Here is a 25,442-nt window from a genome sequence, read left to right on the forward strand (position 1 = left end):
ACAGGAACAGCCTTAAAAGCTTTAGTTGTCATGTTGTCTCTGGGGTATAAAAGTCAATGCTGGTTGATTTCTAATTTTGCTGATCTACAGTGCAAATAAGACACATGCAGATGAGATGCTGCACCCCAAGCAGCATCTAGACAGCATCTGTCTTAGCCTCTAGGAACCTTCATGATGAATGTGAGGTCTTTTGGTCCCTTACTACGTAATTGTAAATGATAAACTCTTTCCATGCGACACATGTGTATTAGTGTCTTCTTCACTAGACATGGCAGGTAGGAAAGTGTAGCTCAAGACACAGTGGGTTGAAGCATTTAAACTCCTCTGCCTGATGGTCAGCATGATGGTAAACTGCTTTCCTTCATGTACGGGGAGTTTACTCTTTAGGCATCAGTGATCTTAGTTGATAAATTTCTAGTGTAGTGCTTACTCTTGAGGGATTATTTGCTCGATGAATGAATGTTACATATGAACCAGCCTTTTCCCACATCTGTAGTACAGATAGATGGGTATTGTACCAATGCTCTTTTCCAACGCTTCTCACACTGATACCAAAGCCATCAACTTAGTCTTTAACTAAATCACAAAACTTTTCATAGCACTATATCTTTTTTATCTTGGGTTTTTATTATGGAGATCCAAAAATGTGAGCCTATTCCATCTTGTCTGAAAGTCAGAGAGTTTTAACTTGCTCAGAGTTGTTGACAACAACTGTAGCCATACATCCTGACCTAGGGTGTGTTTACTTGGTGTTTAGGGCATTAAAATGGCCCATAGTGGTCAATCTACTCCACCCTGACCAAAGGTCAGGGAATTTGAGCATACTTCTGCTCCTCTTTGAAATAGTAGGTTTGACCTAGGGAGTGGCTGCCTTCAGGAAACTTGGTCTAGGATGGGTTCGCTGCCTAAATAACAGAATGCTTTTCTCATAAATTAATGGCCTGATGTCTCAAAGTATTGAAGTAAGTAACTATTCTAGTATCCCTTTGTATCATGTTAAAGTAGTCTTTTGCCCTCCCCCCCCTTTTTGTATTGGAGCATAAAATTGTACAGAAAATTAAACACGGGCGTACTCAAAACCCAGAACTTGGGATTTAGCATTGAGTAATAGCTTAGTTGCCCTCCCAATACTATCCTGTGTCTCTGTGTTTCTTTCTTATCTTTGTTCCTCCTAACATCTCTGATCCTCATGCCCCTACTCTAGAATGTGAACCATCTATGGTCAGGAGCCTGGCAGAAGTCACCCCAAAAAGGCAGCACACGACATATGGCAGTTCAACGTGGTATGGTTCCCAACATTTTTTTTTTTATTTTGAAATGAGCTCACTTTATGCAGCCCTGGCTAACCAGAAACTCAGAATAGACTGCCTTGCCTTCTTAGTGCTGGGAATGCAGATTAGTGTCACCACCACACCTGGCATAGTGTATCTTAATTACCCTTCAAATGTCAAGAATCAAGTTAATCAGAAAAGAGATGAGTGTTCTCAAGTTTGTTGTTAGCAAGTCATTTTGATGGCATGAGATTATCCCACACCCAAGATTTCTGTATGAAGAATAGTCACAAAAATTTGTATGCAGAGAATCTACCTGCATTCATATCTTGGATATGTAAGAGATATTTTTAAGTAGAGCAGAAACTATTATAAAAAGCCCTAGACTCCAAAAGCTTCAACTATTGTCCTGTCCTGTCCTGTCCTGTCTATCCAGTTAGAGAGCTCTCCAAAGATTTCTCAGTCCACCATTCTGGAAGATTTGAAGAATCCTGCAAGAAATTCTCCTTATTTGGATTTTCAGTCCTAAAACAGAGTATCTACTATAATGACACATTTGGATTATAATGTACTATCCAGAAAAATGAAATTTCTTTACTATGATTCATGCCCTAGACTTTTTAAAAAATATATATTGTACAAACTAAGCTTGGTGGTGATGTCTTTAATCCCAACACTCAAGAGGCAGAGGCAGCCAGATCTCTGTGAATCTGAAGCTAGCTTGAATTATATAGTGAGTTCCAGGACATCCACAGAGACTCTTTCTCAAAAATCAAAGAGTAAAACATATACATTATATACTTTCTCTGTAACTAAGCCAGGAAGTATTAAAGAGATGAAATTAAGTATTATTTTAGAGTATAAATTCATCACATTTCAGTATTGATTGAAATCATCCTTGCAAGCAACGTTCCACCAAGCAAGTGTGTGTGTGTGTGTGTGTGTGTGTATCTTCTCTATTTGTTTTGTTTGTTTTTGAGACCAAGTCACTATATACCCCAGATTGATCTCAAAATTCACTATGTAGCCCAGGTTGGCCATAAACTTGTGTTCTTTTCTGTCTTGCCCTCTCCACTGCTGGTATTAAGGCATATGCCTTGTACCATCAGTTCTTGTAACTTATCTTAAGTTTCATGAGGTTTTATATATTTCCTTCTATTCTGCTTTCTGAAATGTCTTATAACCTTATATAAAATTAGACTGCACTCTTGAAGTTTCATCTTAGTTATAATGTAGACATATGTGCAGATTATGATGACAGTTTTATAGATGTCAGGTTAAACTCTTTTTACTCTCCATTCAGCTCTTTGATTGACTTGATGTATTAATAACTAGATGATAATGTTATGGATTCCAAATTGGATGAGAGTAATGTAATTATAATTTATGTTTCATTTTCTTTTCGATCAAGTGATAACATTCCTGTGGTAAATCCATAAGCAATATAGCATTTACTACTTCCCTGATTAATTGAAACTCATAATGCAGTATTCAATTTTTACATACCTTGGAATGTAGTCATCATAGTATCTGTACACTTTATCTGAAACATAGTAAAAATATACAAATTAAAAGAAATGTCTACACATTTAAAAATATTTTACCAAATGTTCTGAAGGAGCTAAGCCTTGGTGTAAATTAACAAATTTGGTCAAGCCACAACAGCTCCTACTAATTGAACTGGGGAGGATATGATTTGGCAGTGATCTGAGAGTATCAAGGGGTCCCTGTGCTAATGCTTACTCCTAAGGATGACAGTATCATGGAGCGCACTGAAACTTTTAAGAGTGGAATCTAAGGGAAAATCCTTTAATTACTCAGAGTGTTGCTGTGAGAAGGGAGTAAGCGTGTTGTCATGTGACTGCTGTGTAATTTTTGGAAGATAGTCATAAATACAAACAAAACTGACTGCTCCCCTCTCTGACTGGAGAAGTGTTTAGTTAATCTAACATGTAGACTTGCCATTGCTATCTGATTGGAGTTGACATAGTCAAGGGGCAGACCCTAAGCTATAACTGTTCAGATTTTAAACTTTCCAGAGTTATAAGCTAAATAAAACCCTTTTCTTCACAAAGTTAACTACCTTTGGTGTTTATTGTAGTAATATAATGAACGGATAAAGGTATCTTCCTTTATGAGCCAATCAAATGTTGTTTTTGTAATTTGAGATGAAAACAAGACAGCTTGGGCATAATATTGAGCTAGATGCATGACTATTTTGTACATAGAAAACACTGAGAAAAATCTGGGACTTCTATTCCTGTCACCCTTGTTTCTGACCATTGTGAAACACTGACATAGTTTCTGCCTTTAAGTTCCATTAACTCTTCTGGGTCTTTTTGGTTACTTCTGTTTTTGCTCATGTTGGTTTTAATAGACCTTTTTTTTTTAAACAACAACAACAAACACACAACAGTTCTACTTACAAAGTGGGAAAAACGTGATATAACATGTATTTATTTCTGTATTTAGAAGTAGGAACTGCCACTTTCCAGGTTTGTTTGGTGTCTTTCTTTGAATGAGAAATGTCCCCCAAAGTCTTGGGCATTTTATGACATGGTCTTCAGCTGGCCTTGCTGTCTGAGGTGATTTGGGAGGTGTAGCATCATTGAAGGAAGTATGTCACTGGGGAAGGGTTTTGAAAATTCAAAACCATTCTCTCTCTCTCTTCTCTCTGTCTCTTTGTCTCTCTCTGTCTCTCTGTCTCTGTCTCTCTCTGTCTCTCTGTCTCTGTCTCTCTCTCTTTCTCTGCTTTGCCCTTGCCCCTGAGGAAGCACACCCTCAACTTCTTGTTTGGGCTGCCATGTCCCGTGCCTCCCACCATGACAGACTTGTATTCCTCTGGAACCAGATGTTTTATTACAACAAAATAAGAGTAGTTAATTTACTTGGAATTTAAGTACATCCATAAGAAGATAAAATCTAGGATGATGTATCATGAAACATACTCATGGTTAGGAATCAGTTAATATTGGATTTGGTATGAGGGTACATGCTGTGGGACAGTATGAAAATTGGTCTAAAGCTATGCTTATCAGTCCATCTGTAGAAGAGAATAGCAAAACCTAACATCATGGAGTGGATATGGAAAACAATTAAAACAATGTCAAGACATTTTATAAAATGACAAAGCTACTTATCAATATCTAAATTCATATCACATAATGGTCTAAATTCATATCACATAAGCCACAGCTTGTGCTCATTAAATTGGAAAGTTTCTTCATGAATGACTGAACTGGAAATAGACTTATTCAGTTAATGAAGTGAAATAAATAATGTGAGTAAAGTTTAACTTGGAAGGAAATCACAGAAATTTCACCTTTACAGAGGGAATTGCCACCAGCTGAACATTTTTGCTTATAATAAGAAATTGAGAATAAAATAAATAATATATTTTTTTAAAAAAAATTAAATAAAGAATATAGTGCTAAGTAGTTACATTGGCAGACTGCTTGCCTAGCACATATAAAGCTGTCAGATTCCCAGCACAACATGAACTGGTCGTGGTGGTCCATGTCTGTAATCCCAGCATTTTGAAGGTCAAAATAGGAGAAACAGAAATTCAAGGTCATCCTCTACTGCATAGAGTACATTGAGGCCAGCCCAATGTACATAAAACCTGTTCTCAAAATTAAACTAAAACAAATACGAATGTCATTTATTAATAAGAATAAAAAATTAGATGTTTCATAAAATATTTTCTCAAACTGGCAAATATTTTTATAATATAAGGACATCTAGGTAAAAAAGAATTGCAATATGAATACTGGTGCCTTGAAAACATACTCATGTAATACTTGAAAGAGTAACTCTAGAGTAGGGAAATACCAATGAATGTTTCATCCCCAGAATAAAAAAGAAAAAATTGCTTCTTTGTCAAAAATTAGGTGTTTGAAGATGTGGGAATTGATATCCGGGTATTCTATTTGTTTCCATTGGTCCTCCTATCTATTCTTATGCCAATACCAGGCTGTTTTCAGTACTATAGCTCTGTAGTAGAGTTTGAAGTCAGGGATTGTGATGCCTCCAGAAGTTCTTTTATTGTACAGGATTGTTTTGATGGGCTTTTTATCAAATCTGTAGATTGCTATTGGCAAGATTGCCATTTTTACTATGCTACTTTTGCCTACCCAAGAGCATGTGAGATCTTTCCACTTTCTGTTGTCTTTTTCAATTTCTTTCTTCAAAGATTTAAAGTTCTTGTCATACAAGTCTTCCACTTGTTTGGTTAGAGTGAGATATTTTATGCTATTTGTGGCTATTGTGAAGGGTGTTGTTTCTTTGATTTATTTCCCAGACCTTTTATCATCTGTGTACAGGAGGGCTTCTAATTTTTTTCGGGTTAATCTTGTATCCTGCTACATTACTGAAAGTGTTTATGAGTCATAGAAGTTCCTTCGGAGAATTTTTGGATCGCTTATATAAACTATCATATCATCAGCAAACAGTGAGAGTTTGACTTCTTCTTTTCTGATTTTTATCCCCTTGATCTTCTTTTGGTGTCTTACTGCTCTAGACCTCAAGAACTATATTGAATAGATATGGAGAGAGTGGACAAGAATGAAAATAGACCCATACCATGCACAAAACTTAAGTCCCAATGGATCAAAGACCTCAACATAAATCCAGCCACACTGGACCTTATAGAAGAGAAAATAGGAAGTACACTTGAATGCATTGACAAAGGAGACCACTTCCTAAATATAACCCCAGCAGCACAGACACTGAGAGAAACAATTAATAAATGGGACCTCCCGAAACTGAAAAGCTTCTGCAAAGCAAAGGACATGGTCAACAAGACAAAACGACAGCTTACAGAATGGGCAAAGATCTTCACTAACCCCACATCAGACAGAGGTCTGATCTCCAAAATATAGAAAGAAATCAAGAAATTGGTCATCAAAAGAACAAATAATCCAATAAAAAAAAATGGAGTACAGACCTAAACAGAGGACTCTCAACAGAGGAATCTAAAATGGCTGAAAGACACTTAAGGAAATGTTCAACATCCTTAGTCATCAGAGAAATGCAAATCAAAACATCTCTGAGACTACATCTTAAATCTGTAAGAACGACCAAGATCAAAAACACTGATAACAACTTATGCTGGAGAAGTTGTGCAGAAAAGGGAACACTTCTGCATTGCTGGTGAGAATGCAAGCTGGTACAACCCCTTTGGATGTCAGTATAGTGATTTCTCAGAAAATTAGGAAACAACCTTCCTCAAAACCCAGTAATACCTCTTTTGGGTATATATCCAAAGGATGCTCAATCATGCCACAAGAACATGTGCTCAACTATGTACACAGCAGCATTTTTTGTCATAGCCAGAACATGGAAACAATCTAGATGCCCCTCGACCAAAGAATGGATAAGGAAAATGCGGTACATTTACACAATGGAGTACCACACAGCAGGAAAAAATAACAACATCTTGAATTTTGCAGGAAAATGGATAAAGCTTGAAAACATTATTTTGAGTGAGGTAACTTAGATACAGAAAGACAATTATCACATGTACTCACTCGTAGGTGGTTTTTAAACACAAAGCAAAGAAAACCAGCCTACAAACCACAATCCCAGAGAACTTAGACAACAATGAAGACACTAAGAGAGACTTACATAGATCTAATCTACATGGGAAATAGAAAAAGACAAGCTCTCCTAAGTAAATTGAGAGCCTGAGGACCTTGGGGGAGGGTTGAAGTGGAGGGGAGAGGCAGGGAGGGAGCAGAGAAAAATGTAGAGCTCAATAAAAATCAAGAAAAAATTGCAATAAAGTTTTGTGAGAAAAAAATAAAAGCATTAAATAATAGCATGAGATCCTTAAATAGAATGAAAGAGGGCTAAAACTATAAAATAACGAATGAAAATAGATGCATACGGGATTTTATATATCAGAGCAACTGCAGAAGAAACCCAGAGAGAAGACTTTGAAAATCCAAGGACACCACATACTGCACTAACCTTAGAAAAACAAATGTGTGTTTGGATACTAGCTAGACCATCACTACTTGGGTAATTTCAGTTTTACAATCTTTCCTAAGCAGGTTAATAGCCAATGATCTCTTGCTGAGCATGAAGGTGAGCAAGCTCAGGCTCCTGCAAAGACCTTTCTGTCCCAGAGGCTCAGAAGTTTATTTGAGAATAACTGGCTTGATTTAAATGTTGCCTAGTCATCTCAGAGCTACGTGGCCAAATTGCAAACTGTGCTCTGCTACAGAGCAGCAAAGTGTGCAAGATCGTCAGTGAGAAGAGCTGGGGGAGGTTCCCCCACCCTCCCCTGTGATGCAGACACAAGGCTTGTGGTTGTGGATGTGAGAGGCTGTGATGCAGAGACATTTGCTTTAGGGTGTCTACTTTTACTCTGCACACTCTGGTACAGCAAGAAACAGCAGCATATGGCTGAAACACTAAGACTGAATTCTTCAGGTTCATTTCGGTCAAAAACGTGCCACAGTCTAGTGAAAAGAAGGTTCACTGATAAGACTAAAACACACACAAATCACACACTTGTTTATCCTTCTCAAATCAAAGAGAAAGAGTTGAATAAATAATATTCTTTGGATTTAATGGAAGAAGAAGAAAATACATTATCAGGAAAAGAAACAAACATACTCCTCCTAAAGATTTGAACAGCGCATTTAATAAAAATAAATATTTGTTTTGGAAAGCAGAGAGAGGACTCATTTTCAAAGCTTCCAGCTAGCTGCTACAAAAAGCATCAAGACAAGACTTGTCTTGTCTATCTGATTGAATGTGTAGATATTATGCTGCCGCTGGGAGTAGAGTTCCTTTTGTAAGCTATTTAAGACAACTCCGAAGTTTCTTCACTGACTGTTGACCGAGGAGGAATCATATCTTGCAAGTTTCTCAGCCACAAAGAGTAGCACAAAGATGCTAACATAAAAGTAGCATGAGGTCAATAGCAGGAGCATTACACTTGCAGACCACGTGGGAGAAAGCTGGTTGGGGTGACAAAAATCTCCTCTAACCCATCTTGCCAAAGACATGGAGCAAGCAAGTCCTCAGTAAACTTGTGTTTGCAGAGACAATCCCTACCACCTGTAGTCTCTGAGAGAGGATAGTATTATTTGTTCCTGTGAATTGGACAAGATAGGAGGGTAGAAATTCACACTGGAGGAAAGCTGGTAGGAGGGGCTGGGCAGTTGGAAAGGCGAAGGAGAGCATCTGGCCCTTGAAGAGCAATGGCGAGGCAGCTCTAAGGCTCATCACCTTGTTTACACATCAGTCTGTACAGTGTGTTCCACCTAAGAAGTGTATATCAAATAAAATGACCTGACAGCCACTGAAGCCTCAAAACATCCACAGACATGGAGTCGACTGTGACTTGCAGGAACACAGCAGTGGCTGCTACAGCCCTGGATGTTGTTAACTTGTTATGTAATATAAATATGGGGACAGGAATTTAGCCAGGATCTGTAGAGGATCTCCAGGGCACAGACGAGACTGGGGAACTGATGCCGACTGAAATAATGTACTAAAGTTAAATGAAGTGATGGGGCCCACGAAATGTCCTTGGTGATTACTATGGAAAAAAAAGGAAGGAAGGAATTAATGTGGAGAAAGAGCAAGAAACATTGCGTCCATGAGGTCTGTGATGTGGACTATACCAGATACACAACCAATCTGGTAAGTTCCAGCCCTGTGCAAAATTATATGCACGTTTTTTTTCTCTCACAAGACCCTTATGGTCTGCATATTTTCCATTTGCTGTCAAAAGGAAACTGAGACTCCGAGAAGTTGCTATTTGCACAAAATCTGACAGCTGAAATCTAACATCAGAGTGCATTTTAATTCACATCAAATTTGATTTTCTTTAAAAGATATGCTGTTACAAAATCAAATGGCTGGGGGGGGCTGGAGAGATGGCTCAGTGGTTAAGAGCATTGCCTGCTCTTCCAAAGGTCCTGAGTTCAATTCCCAGCAACCACATGGTGGCTCATAGTCATCTGTAATGAGGTCTGGTGCCCTCTTCTGGCCTTCAGACATACACACAGACAGAATATTCTATACATAATAAATAAATATTAAAAAAAATCAAATGGCTGGTATTAATCAAAAGAAAGACATCATAAAAAACATTTTAAAAAAAGAAAAAAAGAAAGACATCATACATTCAATTTATTATTATCTATTTTCAATTTTTTCTCCACCACACTACTTTTTAAAAAATAGAGCTGAGACAATAATGGCTTGTATAATTTTTTTAAAAAATCAAACCTATCATGCAAAGCTAAATGCAGAGACTGCTTCTATTTGTATGATGGAAATGATCTGGATATTGATAAATAAAATCTAATGTACAAAGCACCAAGAGTGAAAATTATAAAACCTATTCACATTGAGATATAAAAAACTAGTATATGTCCTCCTTGAAGACTCAGGCCCAATTTTGATATTGGATTGCTGTATGAGCTCAGCTATGTCATTCTCAAGTACCTCTCACTTTTTAAAGTCTGCATCACAATGACTTCTCCATGTTTTATGCTGCATTATCAACACTTAGGAAGATTCTACGTGGACCAAGGACACACTCCACAATTTGATCATCATTTGCATTAGCTTCACACAGGTTTCCTTAGACATATGCGATCTGTTTAACTCCAGTTTGCTAACTTAGTTTTAGCTCTTTTCATGAGATTGGAGAAAGCACTTTTCTTCTTCTTTGTCTTCTTCTTTTTTTTTAAATCTTTCCTGACCACTTATAGCTCTATCCTTGGATTATAAAGGCAATTCCCAGAAACGGTTGCGCTCTGGTTCTATTGTGCACTGATCTGTGTATTCAGTGTGCATGTGCCAGATGCTCACTGTGTACAGGCTGTGCACGTTCTACCATCTTAATTATGGCATGTGTAGGTAATAATCACCTGGCTAATGAAAGCAAAGCTCATAGCGGTAGTGACAGACCACTGACCTCTTCCAGGCCTGCCGTGTAGTAACAGACTCAGGCTCAGGCTGTGGCTTTTCTAGTCCTGCGACCAGAGCCTGGGAGGACTGTGTAACTTCAGTACAGCCTTGGGGAGCAAGTTCTCACTTCTGTCACCGTCTCAAAAGACTGCCATTTCTTGATTTGTTCATTTAGAAAAGCCTGCTCACCGAAATAAGTCCTTCCATCTCTCGCTCCTGAGACAGAGACAAAGCTAAAGTTTGGGAGCTTCTTCTCATATCTTGAATGTTATTTTGTTCTTAAAGAGAGTCTCCAGCATGAAAACAATACCGCAAGGATTTCTCATGGTTACAATACACTGTTAATGACATTTCATAACAGTGTCTACTCCACAGGTCTGCCAGTGATGCCAGAGTCTGCTTTCAAGCTGGTGCCATACAACAACTTGCCAAAAGGTCTTACCTCGTTGCCGCTGCTTCTCTACATAGTGGGAGATATTGAATATCACCGATATAACCAGAGCCAAGCCCAAGAAGGCTAGAAGTCCCCAGAGGAAAAAGGGGCATCCAGAGTTTCCTGGAAACAAAGTAGATATGTCTGTGATACGGCAGCTAACCACACATATGTTTTACTTCAAAAAATGCCACGATCCAAACCACTGCCTTTAGCTGAGTGTAGCAGCTCTCACTGGTGAGTGTGGCAATTCATGCCAGTGAGAGTGGCACTTGAGTGGCTAAGGTACTAGAAAGGTTAGGCATCTGGGCGAGCCTGAACTTCAAAGTAAGGGGTTGTCTCAGAATTTATTAACTAATTTCCTTCACTTGTAACGAATGGCAAATCTGCCAAAGATTAATAAACATTGACCATCAGATATTTGCAGGTTTCAAAGTGTTGATAAGTCTCGGAATTCAGCGTGGTTATAGCAAGTTTCCCATATTTTTAGTGTTAATAAACTGAAAGATAAATTTGGCTATTAAAGGGTGACAAGTGGTGACTGATTATAAGAACTCAGTTCAAAATCAAGATTACTTTAATAACCCTGAATCTTCATTTTGTGGACTCTTCTCAGATTTTATTCTTCAGACTAAAATTTTACTTGTGCGTTTTTTCCTTTTTTTTTTCTAGAAATCACTTGGTCCTTTTCATCAGCCCTGGGACTGTAGCACATCAGCTGTTGGAATTAAACAGTAATTCTGCAATCACTGTAGCACAGTTTTATTAGCTGGAGCCGCAAGGACTTTTCCTCACTACTGAGTGTCCTAATAATGGACAGGGGAGAGTTCACTGCTCTCTTCATTTTATTTCTGAGCAATAAAAGGGGCTAGGTAGGTTATTGCCAGTCGATTACCCCAGATGATTTATCGTTACCTCCACACATTGATGAGCAATTGTGAAAATAACAGACCAGAGTTGGTATATCTTGGTAATCATGCCAACATGACCGATGCCTTACACTGATCCCAGAAGAGTAACATTTAATTCTCTGATATAAACCCGTATCAATTAGATGTCTCCCTATGCCAGAATGTACACCTGATACTAAAGAATCAAAAACTCAAAACAAAACCAACCAACCAACGGAGGCCTTGCATTCGAGAAACTCCTTTGTGGTGAACAAATGTCATGTATATAATTAGAACTGCAAGCTGTAAATAGCTTGGAGGGGAAAGTAGCTGTGAGAGAGACCACAGCCCTTCAGAGGCCCAACGCTCTCACCATGAGGCCAAGTCAGAGACCATTTTAGAACCTTTTAGGAAATTAAAATATCACTTTGCTAAACACAATAAGCGCAGTGATAAAAACTTAACAGAGGAGGAATTTGTTTTGCTTCCCTCCTCTGCCTTTAAGCATTAAATGAGAAAGCTGGGTGCCAATGAAATCATCTTGGTGCCTCTCTACTGTTTTCTGCATCTCAAATATGATGTTTAGATTCTGACCATTTCTTTGACTTATTGTTTAGTTGCCCTCAGATGTTCCTGTATTTAAGTGGGCATTGTTGATTTTTAAATAAACATGCAGATAAAAGAATCAGTTGTACTACATATATATTTGTGATATAGAGGTGCACATTCATATACACATATAATTTACATGTCATTTATATGTATATGTGTGAATGTGGCATATGTGAACGAATGTATGTGGGCGCATGAAGACCAGAGGACGTGTGGGTATCTCACTCCATCATTTTTTGCCTGTTCCTTTTAGGCACAGTCTCTCACCAACTAGCTCCAATCCTCCTCCTGTCTCAATGCTGGCTTTACAGACTCACATGAAGCCACACCCAATGGTTTGTTTGTTTTGTTTCTTAAGTGTGGATGCTAGGATCAGAACTCGGTTCTTCCTGTTTGCACTCTTACCTACTGAGCCAGCCCCGAACATTATATATTCACGCATATATTGCTCCAATTTAAACTAGTTTGAACTTTATTTGAAGTCAGAAATATTTATCTACTTATTACTTGCTATTTAATTTCTGTTATTCCTGTATCTTCAGGACGTCATAAGCAATTGAGTAGAGGGCCATTTCTGACACCCTTCTGTGACAACATGTAATATGTCATTTATAAAATAATTTCAAGGATTAATTTATTAATAATGGAAAAAACTGGTAATGATAATGAAATGTGTGGGTTTTTTCTTTAAGTGAGTATTTATGTTTCATAAAATGTAAAACATTAGAAGCCTTAATAATGTTTTCCCTGTGCAAGAGTTTTATTAAAAGCACCAGATTTTATTAAGAGTAACTGATGTGTTCCTCATAAACAAAACTCCACCAAGTATTTATGAACATTCTATAATATAATAGTTACTAACTATATCAAATATGCTTAGAAATTCTGCATGTAACATGATGTTGTTTATACACACAAAACTACTTGATTACTCACTTGCTTTTGTTTATTTGAAACAATATTGTGTGACTCAGGACAACCTTGAACTCACTAGAGCTGGGATTACACCAGTATGCTACCATGCTTAGCATTTACTGATTTCTGTTTAGGTAACTGCTTGAAAAATAAAAGCACAACGAGCCTGAGGATATTGGTAAAGTATTGGCTGCTAAAATTACACACCCTTAATGCTTTTAGGTTAAAAACTGTGAAGATGAAGAACCAGATGGAAGAATATGTAAGACTGAGCCTGGAGAGATTCTCAGTGGGTAAAGGTGCTTGATGCCAAACCTCATCATCTTGAGAAAGATCCCTGGAGCCCACATGGTGGAAGAAGAGAGCCACCTTCTGCAAGATGTCTCCTGACCTCCATACACAAATAAATAAACATAATTTTAAAATGTTTTTAAGACTGTATATGTAATGTAAAGGACTTTTATAACGTAACACTCAAGGTTTTAAAACACAATCCGCTATCTTCTCTGAGCAGCCTGGCTTTGTTTATATATCCTCAGTAGGCAGAGTTTTCATGTTCATTCTTGTTTTAGTGGATTCCACCACATCACCCAACACTCCCAGCAGAACCACCATCTTACCATCACCACATCACCCAACACTCCCAGCAGAACCACCATCTTACCATCACCACATCACCCAACACTCCCAGCAGAACCACCATCTTACCATCACCACATCACCCAAAACTCCCAGCAGAACCACCATCTTACCATCACCACATCATCCAACACTTCCCACCATCTCACCATCACCACATCACCCAACATTCCTAGCAGAACCATCATCTTACCATCTAGCCCCAGATGCTCTCCTCCCTGCTGAACTCTAGTACGTGGGTGAGGGCTTTTTTTCCATGGATGTGTATGCATATTGCATATATATTCATAGATGTATGTGCTGGTGTATTTGTACATGTGGAGGATATGATGACCAGAGGGTGAATTGGCTCTTTCTCTCTTGCTTGTCACCTTAACTTTTTGAGACAGGGTCTCTCTGTGAACCTGGATTTCACTGTTTTAGCTAAACTGACTGGCCAGCAAGTCCCTGGGTTTTGCCCCTTTCTGCCACGCAGTGCTGGAATTGTAGGTAAAGGCCACCACATCCAAGTTTTACATGGATTTTGGGATACTAACTTAAGTTCTCATTCATGAGCAACAAGTACTTTACCTTCTGAACCCTTTCCTCAGCCCCAAGCTTTTCTTCTGGAATGTTCTCAACAGCCTATGACATCACATTTTATTCTTTATCATAAACTCTTTCCACAAAATTCTACTTCAGATTTCCTTCTTATCTTTTGGGACTTAACTACTTTAATGTCTCCATATATACCATGCTCCACTTACTATGACGTACTTGTAGACGTCAATAGATTATGAACCGTGTTATGTTCTTATGTCTCTGTTAACTGTCGTTTGCCTAAAATGTCTTTCTCCTTAGATTAACTCAAATAGACATTCTTCTCTCAGAGACTTTCCTTTATATCAGGCATTCTGTTAATCACCTGTGTACCAATTTCACTACCAATTGAAATTTGAACCTTCTAAGGGCCAGACACTGTCTCCTTTATCTTTGTCTCCATAGTTTAATTTCCCCAACTGTAAAAGAAAAGTAATAATAATGTTTGTTGTTATGAGATTGGGTGAGAAGTTTTCAAAACAGTGTAACTAACTATTAAAATGTGCAATAGATGTTGGCTGTTAATGTTAGTATTCTCTTTGCTATGCTGTCTTCTTACCCCTGGTAAGTATGCTGTGATTTCTACAATGAATACAGGAGATTGCCATTTCTCACTAATTACCAATTACCAGCAGCTCACCCAATAACTACAAAAATGAATGAAGGGTAATTAATATCATGTCCAAGAGTCAAAAGAAAGGTTCTGGCCAAGTATGGCATCTAGACATATCCACAACCCAGGAAGAGACGCCACAGATCCTGTTCCACTTATCTCTAACTCTATTGAAGGGAAGACACAACTTCCCAGCATCTGGGAAACATGTCTCTGTGTAAGAGACAGTGATGCACAAGGCCACTGTAGCGTTGGTAAAAGTGGGCATCAACAATACCCAGAACTAAAGATGTATCTCTGCTCTGAATCTATAATTACCAAGAAATGTGGTGGTTATTCGTTCATTTCCCAGAAAACTTGAAATAGGCAGTTAGTGGTAGCTAAGCTCAGAGGTGTGCCCTCTATAAATATAAAATCTGTTTTCTTTTGGGAATTTGATTGATGTCAGAAAAAGTCTAGAAAAGAGAATTTGAAAACTATTACAAATGGAGCTAGGCTATGAGGCCAGCCACCAGGCCAGAAAAGATTTGCCTGCCTGAGGCCAGGATGTTCCCTTCTAAAGAGTTCACTGTGAAAATGACCTCCTGGTGAGAGACCTAACAATGCTGGGAAGCCTGTCCTGAAAATTTGCTCTCTCTGCTCTTCTCTTTTCAGCATTTGAACCTAAAAACCTAAAGTGTTTATTTTCCTTAAGCTCCTACCCTCCTATGGAATAAAGCCCAGATGTTTTCCTATGTGTTCATAGCATAATTTTTCCTTCAGACACCTCACCAAGCAGCTAAGATAATTGGTTATTCTTAAAGAAAGAGTACAATCCAAATTACTTTTTGACAAATAGCCATCGTTTTAAAAAGTTTATTCCTCACAGCTACATAGAGTAGTAATTTACTATGCATTCCCTAAATACACATCTTGCAATTAAGTTATTGTAAACTTGCCCCAAATGTTGTACTGAATATATTGATAATTTACTTTTGGTAAAACAGAACTTTAGAAATAATCCAACCTAGAAGTCATGCACCAGATCTTTAAGAGGGTTTGGGATCTTCATCATGTACTCATCTCAAGGAACGTAGAATTGATTTTGGAAATTAAATTTGACACTATGAAAATATCTGAGTTTGTTCATGGGTAGGAAAATGATGGGCTCATATAGCTTTTGACTGCACAATAGGACCCAATTCCTAAGAGGATGTGACAGTGTAGTCCATTGACTAACCATTAAAGTGTACAACATGCCCTAAACTGGCAACGAGTTCAGGTTGTAGTCAGTAAAAGGAATCTAGAATTCTCCATTGCTCTTTTTATGTTGGTTTGTTTCCCATATTTTCTGCCTTTGTTATCAGGACAAAATAAAACAGGCTTAAAGAAAAAAGAAATGGTCATATGAAACTCATCACTAAATTTAGTACTTGTAAAAATACTACACAACAGTTTATTTAAGATATCTAAAATATAAGGATCACAAGAATGATCCACTCTTACACTCCACCTGAATATTGCTTGTCCCTGAACTTTCATGTAGCCTTCCATAGACACATTTCTAGAACTTTGTAATCATCATTTTGATGAACTGTGTTTTTTAATCCTTAATTTGTCCTCCACCTCCACTTATGTGATTACTTCTCATACTATTATATATTTCTGATACTGCTTTGTCTGAGGAGTAACAAATAGAGAAAATAATAATGAATCCCTGCCACTCAACATTTTTGTAATATTGTTAAAGTTAATTTTTCTACTTAGTGTTTGCTTTCATTTCCACCAATTTCTATTATTTTGTATAGAGTCCATAAATTGCCATGCTGTGAATAAATAAGATAAAGCCTAATATAAAAGTCATAGTTCAAAGGAGTAAATAGAAAGCATTTATTTTTTGATTGCACTAAAAATAGATATAAACCATCCTATTATATGAGCAAAATTATATTTTAAATAGAAGTTGCACCTTCTCTTTTCCAATTAAAAGGAGAAGTGCATTATATTAATACATTAATTGCTACAGAAAGATAATTTTGCTCTCAGCTACAAGTAAACAACCCAAACACCATTTTATGCTAAAATTCTGACAGTGTTCATGGACTATGTCAGTGGTACTGTGTAAGAACTTGGACCACACTGTACACTCTCTTGGGGAGTGTTTCATTGTTTACAAAACAAACTGTTTTACATGATCAGTTCTAGACTTTGCCAATACAATCTAAACTGTAATATACTGGGAAAGGTTTAGACGTGTGAGGGGAAAGTGGTTGAATATGGGCTGCAGTTTCTCTCTGACTTGAGGATTTCGTGCTTCTCTTTTTCAAAACCTTTTTCTTCATTAATGAGATTTGAACTTTGAAGAAGAAGATTTTTACTTGGAAGGTTTTTATTTTGTGTTTTGACATTCTTAACATCTTTTTCATTCTCTTGATTGCCAGCAATGCCCACCCTCATACTGAAGAGTAAAATAAACACATCAAAAGAGCAAAGATTGGATGATTAAATGGAAGAAATTCCCAACACACACACACACACACACACACACACACACACTATGGCTTTCCCCTTCAGTCATTCTGTCTGTAGTGCAAATATCTCCTCATCCCTCTGAGTTTCTATGAGTTTAGAGTGCATCCTATTGTGCCCATCAGTATTTGTTGAACAAGAGCAAGTTTAAGAAACATTACTAGTTAATTGTACCTTTATTTATATAGTTTTTCTTGACTTAAAAACAATTCATGCACAATATGAATTTGGGTATTTACACCATTAAAAAGTCAAAGGCTTAGGAAATCAGATAGAAAAATAATGTGAATTTCTATCTAGTTTTCGATCACCAAGGGCTATTAACAGTGGATTTAATTGTAAGATCTCTGCCTCTTGACCCTAAGAGAGACATACATGGATCTACATAGGAAGGAGAAAAAGACAAGATTTCCTGAGTATATTGGGAGTGTAAGGGTCACAGGAGAGGGTAGAAGAGGAGGGGGAGGAAGGCAGGGGAACATAAAAAAATGTATAGCTCAATAAAAACAATCAGAAAAGATCTCTACCTCTCTTAAAGTCAACAGGTATTGACAGGCACTGTATATGGAGTTCATAATTGCATGTGTTACAGAAGGAGACCTGGTGAAGCAAATGTAATGCTTTTCTTTTTAGCAGACTTCCTTAATGCAGAAACTCTCACTTAAACATTAACAAGTAAACATAATGTTATACATATTTCAGACTACCTTTATCTAGGACAAGAACATGGATTTGCTACATATAGCCATCCCCTCTTGGTACCTTCCTTTGATTTATAAACTGCATTAGGGCAGTGGCCATTCTTTTGTAGTTCACAAATGTTCATACTTATTTGAAGCACCCAAACGTTTTGGAAGAAAATTGAATTGATATTACAATATCCATATGTCTACTTGTGACACATTTTTTTTTCTGAGTGTGCTGGTAGCTGTGTTGAGCAGAGCATATTTTTGATTTGAGGGTTATAGCAGGTTGTCACCATGTCCACATTCCAAACCGCCACCACCTAGGCCCATCATCACCAACAAAGATTATGAGAAACATAGATGCTAGCATCAATGGAATTTTCATATGAGTTCCATGTTTCCGAGTAAATCACTGGTTTTCAATGCAAAATCTGAAACCTGCCAACTTCAAAATGAATTCCTGCCATGAAAAGAAAGTATCTGAGATGTGGATGGTACAGCTCACAGAGAAAATAGCAGTACAACCTTTGATAAGCCTATTTTCACACAGCCTGAGAACAAGAACAAGATTGGTCTGCTGAAAGTTGTGTAACCTCCTTGCGAATCACTGATCTTCAGTTAGCCAGCTGTCAGTCTGGAGCTCCCAACTCCAGCCTTGTGGCGCCAGGCCCACCTCTTTCTAAAGCATCTGGATTCTCGTCTTAGTTTTTATCTAAGTTGACTGAAAAACATGTACATATGCTTGGGAAGTAGACAGCAGTTTTTAAAAGACCACGCTATAGATTTCTCTGACGCTAGATTCCTTTGTTGGTTTTGCAACTATGCTGGACATGAGATTGGTAAACTTCACAGATGCTCTGGAGTTGAAGTGTGGCCCCACTCCCTGTTGTAGACAAGCCGATGCTCATCTATGCTTAGTTACTTCATCTTGTGCACACACTGTGTCTATTGTCAGAGAAACAACCTAGAAGGGCTGCAGACATAAGCATGGGCATGCGGAACCTTTCAACTCCCCAAAAATACTGGAGTTGAATGTTTTGTAAAGGTCTATGCTATGTTCTATAAATTAAAAATACTGTGATAATTAAACAAAATTTAAAATGTGTAAGAATTTGTGCAATGATGACTTGTTATTAACTATTAACTATTATTAACTTGTGGATATGTGTTTTTCATATCTGTGGCCTCTAAGTGATGGTGTGTTTTTTCTGTCGATTAGCTTGTCTTAAATTTACTGACAAATATTACTGAAGTTGCATGGCAAAAACTCTCTCTGGATCTTTAAAAGAATGCTTGAGTTTAAGAGGCCATTCATGACTAGTCAACCCCAGTTTCTAAAGAAGTGCCACTCTGCCCATACATGTAACTGAAGTTGCAGTGAGCAAAGACAGTGGGAATGCCACAAAGCAAACAACAAAAGCAGTCAAAGTGCTAACTAAATGGTTAATCACTGTTTTTTAAATGATGGACAAAAGGAATGGATTTCTTTATTTGATCTGGTTAATACTCATTTTATGCAAGTGGGGAAGCATGGCCTAGGTTATTTTATCAGTATGGTTATTTTTATCTATTTAAACATGAAAAATGCTGTCACCAGATTCCCTTAGCTCATATTAAATTTTGTATGGTGGAGGTCATTTTTGCTTTTAAGATCTAGGATGCTGACCGGGCGGTTGTGGTGCATGCCTTTAATCCCAGCACTTGGGAGGTAGATCTTTGTGAGTTCGAGGCCAGCCCGATCTATAAGAGCTAGTTCCAGTACAGGCTCCAAAGCTGCAGAGAAACCCTGTCTCAAAAAACAAAACAAAACAAACAACAACAACAAAGAGATCTAGGATGCTTTAATGGTAAACACTTTCATCTCTGTTTTGGGAAGGCTTCATTGGCGATGATAACACTCCAGCCCTGTCCCAAAGTGCTGAGAGGCAAAGTATATGGAGAAAGCTTACTGTTATCTCTTCTAGATGAGAACTAGCAGGTTCCAGAGATAGTTGAACATCACATTCATTGCCTTTGAACTTCCCCTTCCCAAGTTCTTATCAGCAGTACGGGCAGAGAACTGCTGTGTCCATTTCTTACACGATCCTAACCAAACTAGAGCTAGTATCTTTAATTTTGTTCTTTTATGAACTAGGAAAGAAAGGCATGTAGGAGTATCATGGGTTAAGTTAACACCTGTACCTTACCCGGATAAATGATTTTTAAAAATCCTTCAGACAAAATTCTGGAAAATGAACTCCCAAAAACTGTAATTTGTGATACCTTTGCTCCACTACTGTCCAATATGTATTGATAGTAAATGTGCTAACAGCGTAACAATTAGGCATAAGATATGGTCAGACAAGGTACAAACCACAGATTTACAAACAGCTCAAAAGTCTGTACAGAATGTTTGTTGTCCACGCTCATTGTAACCAAAGTGACTCGTATGACGCAGCAGACTAGCATGTTGTGCTCAGGAAGATTGCAAATGAGATCAACCAGTAAAAAGAAGCACTCTACAACAACAGGGAATCGCCATCTGCCTTGGAGAAGCAATTTAGCAATGATGAAACTCAAAAAATCCATAACATCTTATTCAATAAGTTTGATTCTAGATATAACTTCTGAAAAATAGCCTTCAATACACAAAACTCTTCATCATTCATTTTCCTGCCATTTAAAATAAGATTTTAAAAAAACCTGAATACAACAGAAGTACCTAACAATAAATTAATAAATGAAGGATTACACAAAACCTAATTAGTGCAATGGCTATCATTCTGTGCATCTATTTAACATGGCGAGGCAATGCTCTGATGAAGAAGGAAATGGTTTTGTTACAGGCTGGCAGTAACGCTGGATGTATGATTTAATGCATGTTATTATTCCAGTTATAAAAGGCAAACTGTGTGGAATGCACAAGAGTAAAACTTTGAAGGGAATTCAGCTTAATATTTCTTCATTTTAAAGTAATTAAATGTTGGCTTGTAAGATAATTTTTTTTTCCAGGTAGTGGTGGCACACGCCTTTAATTCCAGCACCCAGGAAGTAGAGGCAGATGGATCTCTGAGTTTGGGGGCAGCCTGGTCCTCTATAGAGTGAGTTCTAGGACAGCTGGGTCTACACAGAGAACCCCGGTCTTGAAAACAGAGGGAGGAATAAAGATAATTTTTCTATTTAACAGTTCTCTTTCTTTGCACAATATGCATTTTTATGTTGTCTAAATGTTTGCTATAGAAGTGAAGAGAAGAACAATAATGTAGGAAAAATGGATGGCTGACAAATTCGTAGCAGGAAACTGATCCGAGGGCCAGTGCAATCTGTGTCACTCTGGGATTTCCACTGGCCTTTTTAAAGGTCTTCATCTCCTGGACTAGCGGCAATTCTACTGATCTCTCAGGGGAAACTATGTCTAATTGCTAGTTAAGTATTTCTATCCTATTTACTATCTAATCCAACTATAGAGAAATATGCAAGATGAACAAAAGATTCTACAAAAACAATAAACCTTCAAATGGTACACTTGCTAGTGAACACTCATCAGTAACTGATAGCTTTGATTTTATTAAACAATGACGAATTTTTTCTTCCAAAAGCAAATAATCAATATACTCATTAATGCAATCCAAGCTACTTTCCAGTCATACAAAACATCATTGTATATTTTTTTTAAAAAAAAATGCCGTGTTAACCAATGTACTTTCCCACAAGTAAATATTTCTTTGTTAAAAGATATTTAGAAATTGCTAAATGAACTGTTAGTCATAGGAGTGAAAACAGGAAAAGACTTGAGAATGCGACTCACCTGACATGCTTCTCTTTTCAGAAGAACCCACATGCAGCCATGAAACAGGTGGATAGCCTAAGAATTCTCCCACCAGCCTTTTTTCTAAGCGCCGTTGCTCTGTTGTGTTAGAAACAGCATAGCACCAACATATATCTTTATCAGTACTTGGGTTTTTTTTTTTTTTTTTTTTTTTTGCTCCTCTGTTTCTTCAACTCTTTTGTGTGTACTTTGTTCAGTTATAAACAGGAAATGTGGTGATAGAGGCTTCTAGAGTTTAGGTCTGAAACGAGTAGACTTAAATAGTTGTGAAATGTGGGAAGAAAAACCCTGTGTGCTTCTGCTTGCCAAAAGGTGAGTTTTTATCACTACCTGGTTTAAAAATAAAGTCTGATTTAAAAAACAAAGAATTAAAGTATGGTATGAATGAATCAAGGTGAAATCCACCATATTCTTTGAGAAAATCCAGGGGTCTGCTCACCTCTGAGTTCACATGAAAATAAAATGAAAACTACTAAACTGGTAGACCAATAAATAGTAAGCAAGCCCTGGTGTGTATTCATCTGCTCGCTCTATCCTTTGAGACCTAATGTATAGAGGAGAATTAAGAAATTTTGAGTGCTTAGTGAGTATTAAATGTCTACCAGGGGACCAGGTGCCTGCCTTAGTCCCACCAACCATCACTGTAGCCAGCATAAGCTGCACTGTGTAAGCCTGAGTCAGCAGCATGCTCTACAGTCATTCTGGCATCAGCACCAGGGTTTCTTAAACATCTGTATGTAAGTGTGTTTGCTCTGCAGCAGTACTTCAATGCACTGGTGGATAACCTCACAGTTGCAATTGTGGTGGATAACCACGGAATCGCGATTTTTGGCATGGTGCAGCTCTGGCTATTTTGTTATTTTTTTCATATGAAATTGCTAGCATAGACAAATGGAAAGATTTATTTTAAAAGACTTATTTATTAATGTATGTTTATTATCTAGCATGGTTTCTTCAGTTTTAAAAAAGCAATGTAATTGACATATCATATGCACATATTTATGGGATATGGTATAATTCAGCACACGTATACAATGCATAATGATAAAAATCCAGGGTATTAGCTTTTATATTTCCTAATATCTATCCTTTCTGTGTGTTGCAATGTGGACTTGTTGAGATATTTTTAAATACATTATAAATTGTTAGAGAGTTTAATCATGCTGCTATGATATAGAGCACAAATTAATTTCTCCTCTCTAAATGCATCTTGCTTCTCATTATCTAACCATAGACTGTCTCCTCCCCTTCCCTTTTCTGGCCTCTAGTGACCATTGACCTCTCTTTCTGTGAGCTCTATTTTTATCTTCTATGAAAGAGAGAGAGTAAATATGTGCATTTGTCTTTCTGTGATGGAGTTATTTAAATTAATGTGATTAATTATTTAATTTAAATTACCTTCCTATCTCATCTGTGTTGCCATAAAAGACAATGTTTTACTCCCCCTTTCAAAAGTAAAACTGTTTTGTCCACATACAACATGTCCAATCTCTTTTCGTTGCTGAGGTAACACTCAGTTTAGTAAATGCCACATTCCCATATGCTCTCAGTTGATTATGGACTTATTCACGGATTCCACATCCTTGGTAATTTGGATACAGGTGATGTTTTGAGAAATTCATACGTATAAGACAGAATTAGCCTAATTAGCCATTACAGCTTCAGAACCTAGGATTATACTTGGCCTATTAGGTTTCAATAAATATCACGCTGGTGGAAAACATAACACAATGGGAGGTATCCTCTGAACGAACGTCTTTGTTCTTCTACAGACTGTAACTCCATAGGATCCAAAGTGCAATGCTTGCAGCTCTTGTTTCTGTGCATGGAGTTGGCTAAACACTAAGGAACTTTTTTGCTCACTTTATTCCTTTCCATCAGAATACTTATTTTAAGTAATTGAACCAGTCTATAAGACTGAAAAAAAACACTAAAAGAATCTCTAATATAATCCTTAAAAGGACTTTAAAAGTATGTTCCAGGGCCGTCAAGATGGTTTAGTGGGTAAAAGTGCTGGTCCCATAAGCCTGCCATCTGAATTGCCCAGCTAGAATCCACAATGGAAAAACCTACACCCAATATTTGTCCCCTGGTCCACACACATGCCACAGTGCACCCATACACACACATAATAAAAATAATAAATCATTTTTAAGAATAAATAATTCAATAAAAATGAGGTACATGCCTAAACAGGGAACTCTCAAAGGAAGAATCTAAAATGACTGAAAGACATTTACAAAATGCTCAGCATCCTTAGATCCTTAGTCATCAGAGCAATGCAAACTGAAACGACTCTGAGATTTCATCTTATACCTATCAGAATGATCAAGATCAAAAAAATACTGATGGCACCTTATGCTGGAGAGGATGCGGGGAAAGAGGAACACTCCTGCATTGCTGATGGAGTGCAAACTAGTAGAGCTGCTGTGGAAATCAGTATGGCAATTTCTCAGAAAATTAAAAAACAACTTACTTCAAGACCCAGCAATACCACTTTTGGGTATATACCCAAAGGATGTTCAATAATACTGCCAAGACATGTGCCCAACTATGTTCATAGCAGCACTATTTGTAATAACTGGAAGCTGGAAACAACCTAGATGCCCCTCAATTGAAGAATGGATAATGAAAATGTAGTACATTTACACAATGGAGTACTACACAGCAGCAAAAAATAATGACATCTTGAAATTTGCAGGCAAACAGGTGGATTTAGAAAAAACAATATTGAGTGAGGTAACACAGATCCAGAAATATAAATGTAATATGTACTGACTTATAAGTGGCTTTTTGACATAAAATAAACAAACAAAGAAAACCAACCTACAGTCCACAACTCTAGAGAACCTAGACAGCAAAGAGGACCTTAAGAGAGACATACATGGATCTACACAGGCAAGAGTAGAAGTCAAGATATTCTGAGTAAATTGGTAGTGTGGAGGTGACAGGAGAGGAAAAAGGAAAGAGTGGAAGTAGGGAGCAGGCAAAAGGGTATAGCTCTATAAAAATATTAAAATTATTTATTTAAATAAATAAATAAATAAGCTCTTAGGAAACAATATTCCTAAACAAATGTTTAGAAAAAAATCTTAATTTTGCCTGTATGGATGCATATTAGTTTATTGAATCTGACACGTTCTGCAAAAAGGAAAACTGACTTCTCTTCATCAGAGTCTTTCCAAATGTATTTGGCCAGAGAACTATTTCTTCATCAGCTACCATGAGGATGGCAGGTTCTGTGGACAAGATCTGGATGCTCATAGACCCAACAATTCAGGAAAATAGTAGTATTTAATTGATATAGAGTTCAGAAAGCAATGGAGAATCAGAAGATTTCATTCAGAGGAAACATTAGGATGGAGGGGAGGCAACTGAAGGGTTGAATCCCAAACATCTACACAGGGATGGAATCTTGGAACATCAATTCAAAAGGAGAGGATGCCATTGTGGAGTGGCCCTGAGAAGTTGGTCATTGAAGAAGATAACTGACAAGGAGGGTTTAAGGCACGGATCCAAGTAGGAACCCCACAGGTTAACCAAACTAGCATTTG

At 37.5% G+C, this 25,442-nt stretch overlaps 1 protein-coding gene across 1 annotated transcript in view; it reads right to left on the bottom strand.

Annotated features, from left to right (window-relative positions):
• LOC130871271 (T-cell receptor-associated transmembrane adapter 1) overlaps positions 1-21,914 on the bottom strand; it is a 45,986-nt gene extending 24,072 nt beyond the window's left edge. The window contains exons 1-3 of the mRNA XM_057764640.1: positions 21,868-21,914; positions 10,648-10,761; positions 2,778-2,814 (exon numbers count right to left, since the gene is read on the bottom strand). Of these exons, the coding sequence (XP_057620623.1) occupies positions 2,778-2,814; positions 10,648-10,761; positions 21,868-21,874 (158 nt within the window). The 5' untranslated portion in view covers positions 21,875-21,914. The remainder of the gene's footprint in view (positions 1-2,777; positions 2,815-10,647; positions 10,762-21,867) is intronic.
• Between the last annotated feature and the right edge of the window lie 3,528 nt (positions 21,915-25,442).

Source organism: Chionomys nivalis, chromosome 3 (assembly GCF_950005125.1).
Source record: "Chionomys nivalis chromosome 3, mChiNiv1.1, whole genome shotgun sequence".
Lineage (NCBI taxonomy): Eukaryota > Metazoa > Chordata > Mammalia > Rodentia > Cricetidae > Chionomys > Chionomys nivalis.